This window comes from Coregonus clupeaformis, unplaced genomic scaffold, assembly GCF_020615455.1.
Source record: "Coregonus clupeaformis isolate EN_2021a unplaced genomic scaffold, ASM2061545v1 scaf0258, whole genome shotgun sequence".
NCBI lineage: Eukaryota > Metazoa > Chordata > Actinopteri > Salmoniformes > Salmonidae > Coregonus > Coregonus clupeaformis.
Window position 1 is genome coordinate 34,794 of NW_025533713.1, and position 19,090 is coordinate 53,883.

The 19,090-nt window shown below is 49.1% G+C and overlaps 1 protein-coding gene across 1 annotated transcript in view; it reads left to right on the forward strand.

The window, feature by feature from the left end:
* LOC121583072 (thymic stromal cotransporter homolog) overlaps window positions 1–18,321 on the forward strand; it is a gene marked incomplete at its 5' end in the record, with an annotated part of 40,166 nt that extends 21,845 nt beyond the window's left edge. Inside the window, 2 exons of the mRNA XM_045214442.1 lie at window positions 17,255–17,411; window positions 17,807–18,321. Coding sequence (XP_045070377.1) covers window positions 17,255–17,411; window positions 17,807–17,864 — 215 coding nt within the window. The remainder of the gene's footprint in view (window positions 1–17,254; window positions 17,412–17,806) is intronic.
* Window positions 18,322–19,090: the final 769 nt, after the last annotated feature.

A 19,090-nucleotide genomic window follows, 5' to 3' on the forward strand; every position in this document is an offset into this window, starting at 1 on the left:
ACAGGGGCTATAGAACTAGAGACAGGGGTTATAGAACTAGAGACAGGGGCTATAGAACTAGAGACAGGGGTGATAGAACTAGAGACAGGGGCTATAGAACTAGAGACAGGGGCTATAGAACTAGATACATGGGTTATAGAACTAGAGACAGGGGTTATAGAACTAGAGACAGGGGCTATAGAACTAGAGACAGGGGTTATAGAACTAGAGACAGGGGCTATAGAAATAGAGACAGGGGCTATAGAACTAGAGACAGGGGCTATAGAACTATAGACGGGTTATAGAACTAGAGACAGGGGCTATAGAACTAGAGACAGGGGCTATAGAACTAGAGACAGGGGTTATAGAACTAGAGACATGGGCTATAGAACTAGAGACATGGGCTATAGAACTAGAGACAGGGGTTATAGAACTAGAGACAGGGGTTATAGAACTAGAGACAGGGGTTATAGAACTAGAGACAGGGGCTATAGAACTAGAGACAGGAGCTATAGAACTAGAGACAGGGGTTATAGAACTAGAGACAGGGGCTATAGAACTAGAGACAGGGGCTATAGAACTAGAGACAGGGGCTATAGAACTAGAGACAGGGGCTATAGAACTAGAGACAGGGGTTATAGAACTAGAGACAGGGGCTAAAGAACTAGAGACAGGGGTTATAGAACTAGAGACAGGGGTTATAGAACTAGAGACAGGGGTTATAGAACTAGAGACAGGGGTTATAGAACTAGAGACAGGGGTTATAGAACTAGAGACAGGGGCTATAGAACTAGAGACAGGGGCTATAGAACTAGAGACAGGGGTTATAGAACTAGAGACAGGGGTTATAGAACTAAAGACAGGGGCTATAGAACTAGAGACAGGGGTTATAGAACTACAGACAGGGGCTATAGAAATAGAGACAGGGGCTATAGAACTAGAGACAGGGGCTATAGAACTAGAGACGGTTATAGAACTAGAGACAGGGACTATAGAACTAGAAACAGGGGTTATAGAACTAGAGATTTATGTTATAGAACTGAGAGACATGGGCTATAGAACTAGAGACATAGCCCTGTCTCTAGTTCTATAGCCCCTGTCTCTAGTTCTATAACCCCCTGTCTCTAGTTCTATAGCCCCTGTCTCTAGTTCTATAGCCCTGTCTTTAGTTCTATAGCCCTGTCTCTAGTTTCTATAACCCTGTCTCTGGTTCTATAGCCCCTGTCTCTGTTTCTATAGCCCTGTCTCCTAGTTCTCTACCCCTGTCTCTAGTTCTATAACCCCTGTCTCTAGTTCTATAGCCTGTCTCTAGTTCTATAACCTGTCTCTAGTTCTATAGCCCCGTCTCTAGTTCTATAGCCCCTGTCTCTAGTTCTTTAGCCTGTCTCTAGTTCTATAGCCCTGTCTCTAGTTCTATAGCCCCTGTCTCTAGTTCTAGCCACTGTCTCTAGCACCTGTCTAGTTCTATAGCCCCTGTCTCTAGATTCTATAACCCCTGTCTCTAGTTCTATAGCCCCTGTCTCTAGTTCTATAGCCCCTGTCTCTAGTTCTACAACCCCTGTCTCTAGTTCTATAGCCCTGTCTCTAGTTCTACAGCCCCTGTCTCTAGTTCTATAGCCCCTGTCTCAGTTCTACAGCCCCTGTCTCTAGTTCTATAGCCCCTGTCTCTAGTTCTATAGCCCCTGTCTCTAGTTCTATAACCCCTGTCTCTAGTTCTATAGCCCCTGTCTTTAGTTCTATAGCGCCTGTCTCTAGTTCTATAACCCCTGTCTCTAGTTCTATAGCCCCTGTCTCTGGTTCTAAGCCCCTGTCTCTAGTTCTATAACCTGTCTCTGGTTCTATAGCCCCTGTCTCTAGTTCTATAACCTGTCTCTAGTTCTATAACCCTGTCTCTAGTTCTGCAACCCCTGTCTCTAGATCCCTGTCTCTAGTTCTAACTATCTCTAGTTCTATAAGCCTGTCTCTGGTTCTACAACCCTGTCTCTAGTTCTATAACCCCTGTCTCTAGTTCTATAACCCCTGTCTCTATAGAACTAGAGACAGGGGCTATAGAACTAGAGACAGGGGTTATAGAACTAGAGACAGGGGTTAAAGAACTAGAGACAGGGGTTATAGAACTAGAGACAGGGGTTATAGAACTAGAGACAGGGGCTATAGAACTAGAGACAGGGGCTATATAACTAGAGACAGGGGTTATAGAACTAGAGACAGGGGCTATAGAACTAGAGACAGGGGCTATAGAACTAGAGACAGGGGTTATAGAACTAGAGACAGGGGTTATAGAACTAGAGACAGGGGCTATAGAACTAGAGACAGGGGTTATAGAACTAGAGACAGGGGCTATAGAAGTAAAGACAGGGGCTATAGAACTAGAGACAGGGGCTATAGAACTAGAGACAGGGGTTATAGAACTAGAGACAGGGGCTATAGAACTAGAGACGGGTTATAGAACTAGAGACAGGGTTATAGAACTAGAGACAGGGGTTATAGAACTAGAGATAGGGGTTGTAGAACTAGAGACAGGGGTTATAGAACTAGAGACAGGGGTTATAGAACTAGAGACAGGGATTATAGAACTAGAGACGGGTTATAGAACTAGAGACAGGGGTTATAGAACTAGAGACAGGGGCTATAGAACTAGAGACAGGGGTTATAGAACTAGAGACAGGGGTTATAGAACTAGAGACAGGGGTTATAGAACTAGAGATAGGGGTTATAGAACTAGAGACAGGGGCTATAGAACTAGAGACAGGGGTTATAGAACTAGAAACAGGGGTTATAGAACTAGAGACAGGGGCTATAGAACTAGAGACAGGGGCTATAGAACTAGAGACGGGTTATAGAACTAGAGACAGGGGTTATAGAACTAGAGATAGGGGGTTATAGAACTAGAGACAGGGGCTATGGAACTAGAGACAGGGGTTATAGAACTAGAGACAGGGGTTATAGAACTAGAGACAGGGGCTATAGAACTAAAGACAGGGGATATAGAACTAGAGACAGGGGTTATAGAACTAGAGATAGGGGTTATAGAACTAGAGACAGGGGCTATAGAACTAGAGACAGGGGCTATAGAACTAGAGACAGGGGCTATAGAACTAGAGACAGGGGCTATAGAACTAGAGACAGGGGCTATAGAACTAGAGACAGGGGCTATAGAACTAGAGACAGGGGTTATAGAACTAGAGACAGGAGATATAGAACTAGAGACAGGGGCTATAGAACTAGAGACAGGGGCTATAGAACTAGAGAGGGGTTATAGAACTAGAGACAGGGGCTATAGAACTAGAGACAGGGTTATAGAACTAGAGACAGGGGCTATAGAACTAGAGACAGGGGCTATAGAACTAGAGACGGTTATAGAACTAGAGACAGGGGTTATAGAACTAGAGATAGGGGTTTAGAACTAGAGACAGGGGCTATAGAACTAGAGACAGGGGTTGTAGAACTAGAGACAGGGGTTATAGAACTAGAGACAGGGGCTATAGAACTAGAGACAGGGGCTATAGAACTAGAGACGGGTTATAGAACTAGAGACAGGGACTATAGAACTAGAGACAGGGGTTATAGAACTAGAGACAGGGGTTGTAGAACTAGAGATAGGGGTTATAGAACTAGAGACATGGGCTATAGAACTAGAGACATGGGCTATAGAACTAGAGACAGGGGTTATAGAACTAGAGACAGGGGTTATAGAACTAGAGACAGGGGTTATAGAACTAGAGACAGGGGCTATAGAACTAGAGACAGGGGCTATAGAACTAGAGACAGGGGCTATAGAACTAGAGACAGGGGTTATAGAACTAGAGACAGGGGCTAAAGAACTAGAGACAGGGGTTATAGAACTAGAGACAGGGGTTATAGAACTAGAGACAGGGGGTTATAGAACTAGAGACAGGGTTATAGAACTAGAGACAGGGGGTTATAGAACTAGAGACAGGGGCTATAGAACTAGAGACAGGGGCTATAGAACTAGAGACAGGGGTTATAGAACTAGAGACAGGGGTTATAGAACTAAAGACAGGGGCTATAGAACTAGAGACAGGGGTTATAGAACTAGAGACAGGGGCTAAGAAATGAGACAGGGGCTATAGAACTAGAGACAGGGGCTATAGAACTAGAGACGGGTTATAGAACTAGAGACAGGGACTATAGAACTAGAAACAGGGGTTATAGAACTAGAGATAGGGGTTATAGAACTAGAGACATGGGCTATAGAACTAGAGACATAGCCCCTGTCTCTAGTTCTATAACCCCTGTCTCTAGTTCTATAGCCCCTGTCTCTAGTTCTATAGCCCCTGTCTCTAGTTCTATAACCCCTGTCTCTAGTTCTATAGCCCCTGTCTCTAGTTCTATAGCCCCTGTCTCTAGTTCTATAGCCCCTGTCTCTAGTTCTATAACCCCTGTCTCTAGTTCTATAACCCCTGTCTCTAGTTCTATAGCCCCTGTCTCTAGTTCTATAATCCTGTCTCTAGTTCTATAGCCCTGTCTCTAGTTCTATAGCCCTGTCTCTAGTTCTATAGCCCCTGTCTCTAGTTCTATACCCTGTCTCAGTTCTACAACCCCTGTCTCTAGTTCTATAACCCCTGTCTCTAGTTCTATAGCCCCTGTGTCTAGTTCTATAGCCCCTGTCTCTAGTTCTATAACCCCTGTCTCTAGTTCTATAGCCCCTGTCTCTAGTTCTATAGCCCCTGTCTTTAGTTCTATAGCCCCTGTCTCTAGTTCTATAACCCCTGTCTCTAGTTCTATAGCCCCTGTCTCTAGTTCTATAACCCCTGTCTCTATTTCTATAACCCCTGTCTCTAGTTCTATAGCCCCTGTCTCTAGTTCTATAGCCCCTGTCTCTAGTTCTATAACCCCTATCTCTAGTTCTATAACCCCTGTCTCTAGTTCTATAGCCCCTGTCTCTAGTTCTATAACCCCAGTCTCTAGTTCTATAGCCCCTGTCTCTAGTTCTATAACCCCTGTCTCTAGTTCTATAACCCCTGTCTCTAGTTCTATAGCCCCTGTCTCTAGTTCTATAGCCCCTGTCTCTAGTTCTATAGCCCCTGTCTCTAGTTCTATAACCCCTGTCTCTAGTTCTATAGCCCCTGTCTCTAGTTCTATAACCCCTGTCTCTAGTTCTATAACCCCTGTCTCTAGTTCTATAGCCCCTGTCTCTAGTTCTATAGCCCCTGTGTCTAGTTCTATAACCCCTGTCTCTAGTTCTATAGCCCCTGTCTCTAGTTCTATAGCCCCTGTCTTTAGTTCTATAGCCCCTGTCTCTAGTTCTATAACCCCTGTCTCTAGTTCTATAGCCCCTGTCTCTAGTTCTATAACCCCTGTCTCTAGTTCTATAACCCCTGTCTCTAGTTCTATAGCCCCTGTCTCTAGTTCTATAGCCCCTGTCTCTAGTTCTATAACCCCTGTCTCTAGTTATATAGCCCCTGTCTCTAGTTCTATAGCCCCTGTCTCTAGTTCTATAACCCCTGTCTCTAGTTCTTTAACCCCTGTCTCTAGTTCTATAACCCCTGTCTCTAGTTCTATAGCCCCTGTCTCTAGTTCTATAACCCCTGTCTCTAGTTCTATAGCCCCTGTCTCTAGTTCTATAACCCCTGTCTCTAGTTCTATAACCCCTGTCTCTAGTTCTATAACCCCTGTCTCTAGTTCTATAACCCCTGTCTCTAGTTCTATAGCCCCTGTCTCTAGTTCTATAACCCCTGTCTCTAGTTCAATAACCCGTCTCTAGTTCTATAACCCCTGTCTCTAGTTCTATAACCCCTGTCTCTAGTTCTATAACCCCTGTCTCTAGTTCTATAACCCCTATCTCTAGTTCTATAACCCCTGTCTCTAGTTCTATAACCCTGTCTCTAGTTCTATAACCCCTGTCTCTAGTTCTATAGCCCCTGTCTCTAGTTCTATAACCCCTGTCTCTAGTTCTATAACCCCTGTCTCTAGTTCTATAGCCCCTGTCTCTAGTTCTATAACCCGTCTCTAGTTCTATAACCCCTGTCTCTAGTTCTATAACCCCTGTCTCTAGTTCTATAACCCCTGTCTCTAGTTCTATAACCCCTATCTCTAGTTCTATAACCCCTGTCTCTAGTTCTATAACCCCTGTCTCTAGTTCTATAACCCCTGTCTCTAGTTCTATAACCCCTGTCTCTAGTTCTATAACCCCTGTCTCTAGTTCTATAACCCCTGTCTCTAGTTCTATAGCCCCCGTCTCTAGTTCTACATTTACATTTACATTTACGTCATTTAGCAGACGCTCTTATTTTATTTTTTTTAGGGGGGAGGGGGGGTAGAAGGATTACTTTATCCTATCCCAGGTATTCCTTAAAGAGGTGGGGTTTGAAATGTATCCGGAAGGTGGTGAGTGACTCCGCTGTCCTGGCGTCGTGAGGGAGCTTGTTCCACCATTGGGGTGCCAGAGCAGCGAACAGTTTTGACTGGGCTGAGCGGGAACTATGCTTCCGCAGAGGAAGGGGAGCCAGCAGGCCAGAGGTTGATGAACGCAATGCCCTCGTTTGGGTGTAGGGACTGATCAGAGCCTGAAGGTACGGAGGTGCCGTTCCCCTCACAGCTCCATAGGCAAGCACCATGGTCTTGTAACAGATGCAAGCTTCAACTGGAAGCCAGTGGAGTGTGCGGAGGAGCGGGGTGACGTGAGAGAACTTGGGACGGTTGAACACCAGACGGGCTGCGGCATTCTGGATGAGTTGTAGGGGTTTAATGGCACAGGCAGGGAGCCCAGCCAACAGCGAGTTGCAGTAATCCAGACGGGAGATGACAAGTGCCTGGATTAGGACCTGTGCCGCTTCCTGTGTAAGGCAGGGTCGTACTCTCCGAATGTTGTAGAGCATGAACCTGCAGGATCGGGTCACCGCCTTGATGTTAGCGGAGAACGACAGGGTGTTGTCCAGGGTCACGCCAAGGCTCTTCGCACTCTGGGAGGAGGACACAATGGAGTTGTCAACCTTGATGGCGAGATCATGGAACGGGCAGTCCTTCCCCGGGAGGAAGAGCAGCTCCGTCTTGCCAAGGTTCAGCTTGAGGTGGTGATCCGTCATCCATACTGATATGTCTTCCAGACATGCAGAGATGCGATTCGCCACCTGGTTATCAGAAGGGGGAAAGGAGAAGATTAGTTGTGTATCGTCAGCGTAGCAATGATAGGAGAGGCCATGTGAGGATATGACAGAGCCAAGTGACTTGGTGTATAGGGAGAATAGGAGAGGGCCTAGAACTGAGCCCTGGGGACACCAGTGGTGAGAGCACGTGGTGCGGAGACAGCTTCTCGCCACGCCACTTGGTAGGAGCGACCGGTCAGGTAGGACGCAATCCAGGAGTGAGCCGCGCCGGGAGATGCCCAGCTCGGAGAGGGTGGAGAGGAGGATCTGATGGTTCACAGTATCAAAGGCAGCAGACAGGTCTAGAAGGACAAGAGCAGAGGAGAGAGAGTTAGCTTTAGCAGTGCGGAGAGCCTCCGTGACACAGAGAAGAGCAGTCTCAGTTGAATGACCAGTCCTGAAACCTGACTGGTTTGGATCAAGAAGGTCATTCTGAGAGAGATAGCAAGAGAGTTGGCTAAAGACGGCACGCTCAATAGTTTTGGAAAGAAAAGAAAGAAGGGATACTGGTCTGTAGTTGTTGACATCAGTGGGATCGAGTGTTGGTTTTTTTGAGAAGGGGGGCAACTCTCGCTCTCTTGAAGACGGAAGGGACATGGCCAGCGGTCAAGGATGAGTTGATCAGCGAGGTGAGGTAGGGGGAGAAGGTCACCGGAGATGGTCTGGAGAAGAGAGGAGGGGATGGGGTCAAGCGGGCAGGTTGTTGGGCGGCCTGCAGTCACAAGTTGCAAGATTTTATCTGGAGAGAGAGGGGAGAAAGAAGTCAAAGCATAGGGTAGGGCAGTGTGAGCAGGACCAGCAGTGTCATTAGACTTAACAAACGAGGATCGGATAGTTCTAGAACATGTTTCGTTTTAGAACCCCCGCCTCTAGTTCTAGAGCCCCCGCCTCTAGTTCTAGAACCCCCGCCTCTAGTTCTAGAACCCCCGCCTCTAGTTCTAGAACCCCCGCCTCTAGTTCTAGAACCCCCGCCTCTAGTTCTATTACCTGACTATTAAATCATGTTAGGGTGGTGTTATGATTTAACTGGATAAGAACCCAAATGCAGACAAGTACACGAAGCCAGAGAAGTTTTAACAGGTTTATTTACAATGTTCAAAGTCCAGGTTTCCAAATATAGGGGAAGAGCAAGTCCAGGTTACAGGGAGGGTAACAGATCCAGATCAGGGCAGGTGTGGTACCGTAATGTCCTAGTGTCCGTGATGAGTCCAAAAGAGAGGTCCGGTAGTGGAGAGCAGGATGGTGGTGGCAGGAGTGAAGCGGAGGCAGGAGTCAGGTTCCAAATATCTGTGGCACAGGAGAAAAAGTAAATAGAACAGACCAAAAAAACACAAAGAGCAAAAAAATAACCAGGTTGAGTCGGCAGCGAGACTAACATGGTCGTCTTGACTATGATCTGACGATGAGTGGTAAGTTTGACCGGGTCTTAAAGGCTGAGGTGATTATGGTGAATGAGCTGCAGCTGGAACCCTGACTCCCGCACACCAGACTTCACTCCTGCAATCAAGGACAGACAGAGGGGAGGGAGAGAGCAGAGAGAGCTACCTAGCAGCAGTAGGCCCTAACAGTACCCCCCCTCTACGGACGCCACCTGGCGGCCGACGGGTTTATCGGGATGTAACCTATGAAACTCTCGGACCAGAGCAGGATCCACAATGAAGCTCCTGGGCACCCAGGAACGTTCTCGGGACCATAACCCTCCCAATCCACCAGGTACTGGAAACCACGACCTCGGCTGCGAACATCCAGAAGTCGCCGGACAGTGTAGACCGGACCCCCACCCACGATCCTGGGCGGAGGAGGGGGACGAGAGGGCGGGCACAGAGGGCTAACCGACACAGGCTTAATCTGGGAAACATGAAAGGTGGAATGAACCCGTAGGGAGGCAGGAAGCTGTAGCTTAACCGCGCAGGGGTTAACAATAGACAGTATCTTGAACGGTCCTATAAAAACGAGGCGCCATCTTCTTAGACTCCACCTTCAATGGAAGGTCCCGTGACTTCAGCCATACCTCTTGACCAGGAGAGTAACCGGGAGCCTGGGACCGGTGACGGTTGGCTTGCCTCTGCATGTACGCCGAAGCTCGGGACAGAGCTACCCGGGCCTTCCTCCAGACCTTGAAGCAGCGGCGCATGTGGGACTGCACCGAGGGTACCGCCAGTTCCCTCTCTTGGGAAGGGAACAGGGGAGGTTGATAACCCAGAGCACACAGAAAAGGAGACAAACCAGAGGAAGCGTTAGTCAAGGTGTTATGAGCATATTCCACCCAGGGGAGCATGGAGCTCCATGACCCAGGGTTAGACCCAGTGACACAGCGAAGAGCGGTCTCCATCTCCTGGTTCGCTCTCTCGGCTTGCCCGTTGGTCTGGGGGTGATATCCAGAGGACAGGCTGGATGTAATGCCCAAAGCTTTACAGAAAGCTTTCCACACCTGGGAGACAAACTGGGGACCCCTGTCAGAGACAATATCCGTGGGTAGACCATGAGAGCGGAACACATGTTCCACCAAAATATCAGCTGTCTCTCTGGCAGTGGGCAGTTTAGGTAGGGCCAAAAAATGAGCGAACTTAGAAAAGCGATCAATCACCGTAAAGAATGACAGTCTTACCAGACGAGGGGGAAGTCCAGTGACAAAATCCATAGCGATATGCGACCAGGGCCGGCTGGGTATAGGTAGAGGTCGTAGATGACCAGCGCTGGCCTGGGTGGAGTTTTTACTCGTGCACATACCGTACAAGCAGCAATGAAGGCTCGAGTGTCCGCCTCCATCGTGGCCCACCAGAACTTCCGTCGCACAAAGTCAAGGGTCCGCGAAACTCCAGGGTGACAGGTAAGGGGGAGACGAGTGAGCCCACTGGAAGTACCTGGGAGCGAGCAGACTCAGGGACAAACATCCGGTTAGGAGGACCCCTCCCAGGGTCAGCTTGATGATGTTGAGCCTGTCTAACAATCCCCTCGATGTCACATGTGATGACTGCAATACTGCAGGTAGGAGGCAAAATGGGTTCAGGGTTACTACCAGTATCAACAGCCGAATGAACACGAGACAGGGCGTCAGGCTTGACGTTGCGTGACCCAGGACGGTAAGACAGAGAAAAATTGAATCTCCCAAAAAATAGTGCCCACCTGGCTTGACGGGGGTTGAGCTGCTTCGCTGACTGGAGGTAAGCCAGATTCTTATGATCCGTCCAAACGATGAAGGGTTGTTCCGCCCCCTCCAACCAATGTCGCCACTCCTCGAGAGCCAGCTTAACGGGCGAGCAGTTCACGATTGCCAACATCATAATTCCTCTCTGCCTGAGAAAGTTTCCTTGAGAGAAAAGCACAGGGATGCAGTTTGTTATCTTCAGGAGAACGTTGTGACAACACTGCACCTACCCCAGTGTCGGATGCATCCACCTCCCACGACAAACTGGCGGTGGGGGGTCCGGCTGCATCAGAATGGGAGCCGAGGCTGAAGCGATGTTTCAGTTCTTGAACGCTGATTCGGCCCCTTCATTCCAAGCGAACGGTCGTGAGATGGAGGTGAGAGCGGTGAGTGGCGCCGCAATGTGGCTGTAGTCCTTGATGAACCTCCTATAGAAGTTCGCAAACCCCAGGAATCGTTGAAGTTGTTTGCGGGTAGAGGAGCTGGCCAGTCCGTGACAGCAGAGATCTTAGCTGGGTCCATCCGCAACTCCCCTGAGCTATGATGTAACCCAAAAAAGAGGTCTCAGACACATGAAATTCACATTTCTCCATCTTCACAAACAGTTTGTTCTCCAACAACCTTTGCAACACCTGGCGCACATGCAGTTCATGTTCCTGGGAGGACTCTGAGAAAATCAAGATATCATCCAGATAGACAAAAACAAACCGATTCAACATGTCCCGAAGGACATCATTGACTAGTGCCTGAAAAACAGCAGGGCATTGGACAACCCAAAAGGCATAACCAGATACTCAAAATGTCCCAAGGGTGTGTTGAAGGCAGTCTTCCATTCATCACCTTCTACGAATGCGCACCAGGTGATACGCATTTCGTAGATCCAGTTTCGTAAAGATGGTAGCACCATGAAGGAGGGGAAAAGCAGAATTAATCAAAGGCAGAGAATACTTGTTCTTAATGGTGATGTTGTTAAGTCCACGGTAATCAATACAGGGTCTGAGGGTCTTATCCTTCTTAGCAACAAAAAAGAATCCCGCTCCTACAGGTGACGAGGAAGGACGCATAATACCTGCCGCCAAGGAGTCCCGAATGTAGTTCTCCATAGCCTCCGTCTCCGGCCGGGAGAGATTGTACAGGCGACTGCTGGGGAAGCGGGGCTCCTGGCTGGAGGTCAATGGCGCAGTCGTAAGGCCGGTGAGGAGGAAGAGAAGTAGCTCTGTGTTTGCAGAAAACGGATGCCAGGTCATGATACACGTCAGGGACAGCAGAGAGATCCATGGACTCCAGTGGAGGTTGAGGCACAGTACTGGCAGGAGTCTGAGCAGAACACAAACAATTCACATGACAAAATGTGCTCCATGAAACAATGTTACCTGTCACCCAATCAATGTGTGGATTGTGTCTTATGAGCCAGGGGATACCAAGGACCAGGGGTGTCTGTGGGCAGTCGATAATATGGAATTGAATGTTCTCCTGATGATTACCCGACACTCTAAGACAAACAGGAACAGTTTGATGGGTAATACGGGTCAACAATTGTCCATTAAGACCCTTAGCCTGCAGCGGACAGTCCATAGGAACAGTCTCCAAATCCATTTGTTGAGCCCACTCTCTATCCAAAAAGCTTTCGTCGGCACCAGAGTCAATCAGCGCACTAACAGAAAAATTCTGGGACTGCCACTGGAGGGATGCCTGGAGCAGAATGCGGGGAGAAGAGGAAGAATCCGCTGCTCGGCTCACCAAAACTTCTCCCATTAATGATGAGCCGGCCCTTTTCCCGGACGAACTGGGCAGGAAGGAACGAAATGACCAGCCTCTCCACAATACAGGCAGACCCGAGCCTGAATACGACGTGCACGCTCCTCTGAGGACAACCGTGCACGACCCACCTCCATGGCTTCGGGTTTCAGTGCTCCTCGTATCGACTCGGGAAGACACGGCTTTCTCCGTAGGGAAGATGCAGGGAGGAGTTTGTTGATGACAGACAGGTTGCTTGGAACTAACACTCCTCTCCCGGCGGCGCTCCCGAATCCGATTATCCAACCTGATAGTGAGTGAAATAAGATTATCCAGCGTAGCCGATTCATCATATGACACCAATTCATCTTTTAAAGTCTCAGACAAAGCATTGATGAACACTCCTTGTAATGCCTCGTCATTCCAACCACTCACTGCTGCTAAAGTCCGAAACTCCACTGCCATCTCCGCCACACTACGAGCCCCCCTGTCGAGAGAAAACAACCGTTTCGCAGCCTCCTTGCCTCGTACGGGGTGGTCAAAAACCTTCCTCATCTCCGTGGTGAAGGCAACGTAAGCGTTGCAAATGTCCGACTGACTCTCCCAGACCGCAGATCCCCAGGCACGAGCGGAACCGCTAGTAGAGTTAATAAGGTAGGCAATACGGGCTCTTTCTGAGGCGTAGGTGAGGGGCTGTTGTTCAAACACTAACGAGCATTGAGTCAAAAAATCGCCACAGGTTCCCATGTTCCCGTCATAGCGCTCTGGAGCAGGAACAAAAGGCTCTCTGATCTGGGCTGAAGGGGTAGTAAGGGCAGACACTTGATTGGTGAGTAATTGAACCTGATTAAGCAGCACCTGACTGTCCTCAGCAATCGTCTTAAACAGGGTATCATGTTGGCCAAGTAAAATGCCCTGATTGGCTATGGCAGTCCAAATTTCAGTGCACTCTGGGGTGGTATCCGAGCTACTGTCTGCTGGGTTCATGTTGGTCAGATCATACTGTTATGATTTAACTGGATAAGAACCCAAATGCAGACAAGTACACGAAGCCAGAGAAGTTTTAACAGGTTTATTTACAATGTTCAAAGTCCAGGTTTCCAAATATAGGGGAAGAGCAAGTCCAGGTTACAGGGAGGGTAACAGATCCAGATCAGGGCAGGTGTGGTACCGTAATGTCCTAGTGTCCGTGATGAGTCCAAAAGAGAGGTCCGGTAGTGGAGAGCAGGATGGTGGTGGCAGGAGTGAAGCGGAGGCAGGAGTCAGGTTCCAAATATCTGTGGCACAGGAGAAAAAGTAAATAGAACAGACCAAAAAACACAAAGAGCAAAAAATAACCAGGTTGAGTCGGCAGCGAGACTAACATGGTCGTCTTGACTATGATCTGACGATGAGTGGTAAGTTTGACCGGGTCTTAAAGGCTGAGGTGATTATGGTGAATGAGCTGCAGCTGGAACCCTGACTCCCGCACACCAGACTTCACTCCTGCAATCAAGGACAGACAGAGGGGAGGGAGAGAGCAGAGAGAGCTACCTAGCAGCAGTAGGCCTAACAGGTGGAATCAGTAGGGTATATTAGGGTCATGTTAGGGTGAAATCAGTAGGGTATATTAGGGAGAAAACAGTAGGGTATATTAGGGTAATGTTAAGGTGAACTCGTTAGGGTCATGTTAGGGTGAAATCAGTAGGGTATATTAGGGTCATGTTAGGGTGAAATCAGTAGGGTATATTAGGGTCATATTAGGGTGAAATCAGTAGGGTATATTAGGGTCATGTTAGGGTGAAATCAGTAGGGCATATTAGGGTCATGTTAGGGTGAAATCAGTAGGGTATATTAGGGTCATGTTAGGGTGAAATCAGTAGGGCATATTAGGGTCATGTTAGGGTGAAATCAGTAGGGTATATTAGTATATAGGCATCTCTGGCAAATAGCTAGTATTAGTTAGTATTAGTTAGTATTAGTTAGTATTTGTTAGTATTTGTTAGTATTAGAATTAACAAACAGGTAGCACCCTATTCCCTGTAGACCTGTAGGGAACAGGATACCATTAGGGACGCACCCCTGTTCTCACTAAGTAAATAACTATAACAACGCTTTCATTAGTATGTGGTAAAACCAGACCAGACACACTCTGGTGATTCACTTCCCTGTTCTACTGTGACGCGGTAAAGGGGAAGTTACAACTGGCAATCAGACAAGTCAACCTATTGCACACCACCACCACAGCATGAATAGATTTACTTTCTGCCAACATCTTTACTCAGCTGGAACTGATCTGACCAGCAAGTGTATCCAGTTCTCCTTCCTTTTAAGTGCTCTATTTAATCTGTAACATTACAGCGTGATAGAAATTTAAAGGCAATGTTCCCGCATTAGCAGAGACTGCATTCACGGTAAACGCTGCATATGTCGGCTCAATCAGAAATTACCTTAACATTTAGATTACGCAATCTGTAAAGCTTCAGCGATAGAGATTGAATAGAGCACTAATATTTTGAAATAGGGACCTGCTCCTCTCAGACCTACTGACATAATGCTTTCACCTGCTCCTCTCAGACCTACTGACATAATGTTTTCACCTGCTCCTCTCAGACCTACTGACATAATGCTTTCACCTGCTCCTCTCAGACCTACTGACATAATGCTTTCACCTGCTCCTCTCAGACCTACTGACATAATGCTTTCACCTGCTCCTCTCAGACCTACTGACATAATGCTTTCACCTGCTCCTCTCAGACCTACTGACATAATGCTTTCACCTGCTCCTCTCAGACCTACTGACATAATGCTTTCACCTGCTCCTCTCAGACCTACTGACATAATGTTTTCACCTGCTCCTCTCAGACCTACTGACATAATGCTTTCACCTGCTCCTCTCAGACCTACTGACATAATGCTTTCACCTGCTCCTCTCAGACCTACTGACATAATGCTTTCACCTGCTCCTCTCAGACCTACTGACATAATGCTTTCACCTGCTCCTCTCAGACCTACTGACATAATGCTTTCACCTGCTCCTCTCAGACCTACTGACATTGTCACGCCCTGGCTCTGGGGACTCTAGTATGTTGAGCCAGGGTGTGAGTTTTCATGTGTTTTCCATTCTAGTTTAAGTATTTCTATGTTGGCCAGTGTGGTTCTCAATCAGAGGCAACGAGTGTCAGCTGTTGCTGGTTGTCTCTGATTGGGAACCACATTTAGACAGGCTGTTTTCCCACAGTGGTTGTGGGATCTTGTTCCTTTTGGTTTGTACCGTAGGACTGCACGTATCGTTTGTTGTTTTGTTCGGGTGATTACTCTATTAAATAAAATATGTTCACCGTCAACGCTGCGCCTTGGTCCTCCTCCTTCGACGATCGTGACAGAAGATCCCACCAAGACTGGACCAAGCAGCGTGTCCAGGAGCCATCGCCAGGGAGATCTCTAGCGGATCTCCTTCTCCTCCTCGACTGGGTCAAGCCGTGTGAGGAAGAGAGGGGCTTGACTTGGAAGCAGAAGGGCGAAAGGCTGGCGAAAAATATGGAGACCTGGTCCACGGGTAGGAGAGAAGCCCAGAAATGTTTTAGGGGGGGTCTCACGCCGTGGACGACGGGGCAGCAGGAGACCGCGGTAGAGCGGCCCAGCGGGTTGGCAGAGGAGGCCGCCAGGTTACGGGGGCCACTGGTCAAAGAGGGGAAGGAAGGTGTAGAGGCACGGCGAGAGGTACTGGGGTGTGTTACCAGTCCGGTCCGGCCCGTTCCAGATCCCTGCGTAGGGCCAGTGGTGTGTGTCCCCAGTACGGTCCGGTCTGTTCCTGCTCCCCGCACCAAGCCTATGGTGCGCGTCGCCAGCCCGGCCCGGCCTGTTCCTGCTCACCGCTCCAGGCCAATGGTGCGCGCGTCGCCAGCCCGGTCGGCCCGCTCCTGCTCCCCGCACAAGCCAATGGTGCGTCGCCAACCGGTCCGGCCGCTCCTGCTCCCCGCACCAAGCCTATGGTGCGCGTCGCCAGGCCGGCCCGTCCTGTTCCTGCTCCCGCACCAAGCCAATGGTGCGCGTCGCCGCTTCGGCCCGGCCTGTTCCTGCTCCCCGCACCAAGCCCATGGTGCGCGTCGCCAGCCCGGCCCGGCCTGTTCCTGCTCCCCGCACCAGGCCAATGGTGCGGCGTCGCCAGACCGGTCGGCCCGCTCTGCTCCCCGCACGAAGCCAATGGTGCGCGTCGCCAGCCCGGTCCGGCCCGCTCCTGCTCCCCGCACCAAGCCAATGGTGTGCGTCGCCAGCCCGGTCCAGCCCGCTCCTGCTCCCCGCACCAAGCCTATGGTGCACGTCGCCAGCCCGGCTCGGCCTGTTCCTGCTCCCCACACCAAGCCAGTGGTGTGCGTCGTCAGTCCGGCACAGCCCATGCCTGGTCCGGTACCGGTCAGCTGCTCCACGCCGGAGCTAGAGCAATCCGCTCCACCAGTGTTCAGTCCAGCTCCGGCCAGCAGGGTCAGACCGGACCAGGGGTACTTTGGGGGGTTAGAGAGGGAGCGGGGATCAGGCCCGGAGCCGGATCCGCCGCCAAGGCGGAGTGCCCACCCGGTCCCTCCCCTGTGGTGTTTGGTTGGCGCGGTCGGAGTCCGCGCCTTTGGGGGGGGGGTACTGTCACGCCCTGGCTCTGGGGACTCTAGTATGTTGAGCCAGGGTGTGAGTTTTCATGTGTTTTCCATTCTAGTTTAAGTATTTCTATGTTGGCCAGTGTGGTTCTCAATCAGAGGCAACGAGTGTCAGCTGTTGCTGGTTGTCTCTGATTGGAAACCACATTTAGACAGGCTGTTTTCCCACAGTGGTTGTGGGATCTTGTTCCTTTTGGTTTGTACCGTAGGACTGCACGTATCGTTTGGTGTTTTGTTCGGGTGATTACTCTATTTAATAAAATATGTTCACCTTCAACGCTGCGCCTTGGTCCTCCTCCTTCGACGATCGTGACAGACATAATGCTTTCACCTGCTCCTCTCAGACCTACTGACATAATGCTTTCACCTGCTCCTCTCAGACCTACTGACATAATGCTTTCACCTGCTCCTCTCAGACCTACTGACATAATGCTTTCACCTGCTCCTCTCAGCCCTACTGACATAATGCTTTCACCTGCTCCTCTCAGACCTACTGACATAATGCTTTCACCTGCTCCTCTCAGACCTACTGACATAATGCTTTCACCTGCTCCTCTCAGCCCTACAGTGTGTGGAGTACCAACTTCCTCTACTGACACTGGTAGGAAACTGACAGACAATACTAACTGACATGTCTTTTCTCTTCACAGGGATCACCCTCATCTCACTGCAGCTGTCCTTTAAGATGGCCAGCCTGGTCTATACCCCCGTCTACACCAAGGTTTACCAGGCTACGCTGGACTGGTTCCCTGGGTTCGTCTTCACCCTTTCCAGCATCATCACAGTCCTCGCCACCATACCTGTCAGGTAAGATACGACATCATCAGTCCTCGCCACCATACCTGTCAGGTAAGATACGACATCATCAGTCCTCGCCACCATACCTGTCAGGTAAGATACGACATCATCAGTCCTCGCCACCATACCCGTCAGGTGCATAATATATAATAGTATATTCCATTGAGCAGACTCATACATTTTACATATGGGTGGTCCTGGGAATCGAACCCACTATCCTGGCATTGCAAGCGCCATGCTCTAAGCAACTGAGCTCCAGAGGACATCATTAACCCTAACCCCTAAGTACAGTGTAAGTACAGGGTTACAAAGAGTAATTTGTTGTTACACTGTACAGGAATTACTGACACAGTAATGTAAAGTCAGCACATTTCCTTTGTAACATGTGTTTTCCTCTCCTCCAGCGTGGTGGGCTGCAGAGCTGGCCGGGGTGACGGTTATGAGAGGATCCCGGGGGACTGAGAGTGATGATGATGTCATCGTGTCACCTTCTCAGGCTATGAGACAATACTAGGGAGACTGTGAATGTTGGGGAAACTGCACTATAACGAGCCTTGGATTGAATCCCATCCTGAGACTGAGCCAATGGACGTGAACTGACAGGGCATTACTGTTGACTGGTCCACTGCCTGATGTTCTCCAGAGGTTGACTGGTCCACTGCCTGATGTTCTCCAGAGGTTGACTGGTCCACTGCCTGATGTTCTCCAGAGGTTGACTGGTCCACTGCCTGATGTTCTCCAGAGGTTGACTGGTCCACTGCCTGCTCCCCATGGTTGACTGGTCCACTGCCTGATGTTCTCCAGAGGTTGACTGGTCCACTGCCTGCTCCCCATGGTTGACTGGTCCACTGCCTGATGTTCTCCAGAGGTTGACTGGTCCACTGCCTGCTCCCCATGGTTGACTGGTCCACTGCCTGATGTTCTCAGAGGTTGACTGGTCCACTGCCTGCTCCCCATGGTTGACTGGTCCACTGCCTGATGTTCTCCAGAGGTTGACTGGTCCACTGCCTGCTCCCCATGGTTGACTGGTCCACTGCCTGATGTTCTCCAGAGGTTGACTGGTCCACTGCCTGCTCCCCATGGTTGACTGGTCCACTGCTTGCTCCCCATGGCCTTAATATAGAATAATCATAGAATACATAATCACAGAATACATGCCATTTAGCTTTCAGTTACCGCCACCCATACGCAATACTTTTATTTATGTCTAATTTATATTCAGCCTAACATCACCGTGAGTAGCTAACTATACTGTCATTCTTAAATAAAAATATATATATTTTGTCGGCTGTTTTAATAATTGTTCTTTATTTATTTATTGATGTATTCTGGGTAATAACAGAGTGAAATGTTTTTTTTTGGGCTTAGACACAGGAGGACAGTAAAGAGAGGAGACAGACAGGCTCCATTTGGTATAGAAATAGAAAAGAATGATAGAACCCCCCCAGCAACACATACAACATGTCTATAATGATAGAACCCCCCATCAACACATACAACATGTCTATAATGATAGAACCCCCCCAGCAACACATACAACATGTCTATAATGATAGACCCCCAGCAACACATACAACATGTCTATAATGATAGAACCCCCCAGCAACACATACAACATGTCTATAATGATAGAACTTCCCAGCAACACATACAACATGTCTATAATGATAGAACCCCCCAGCAACACA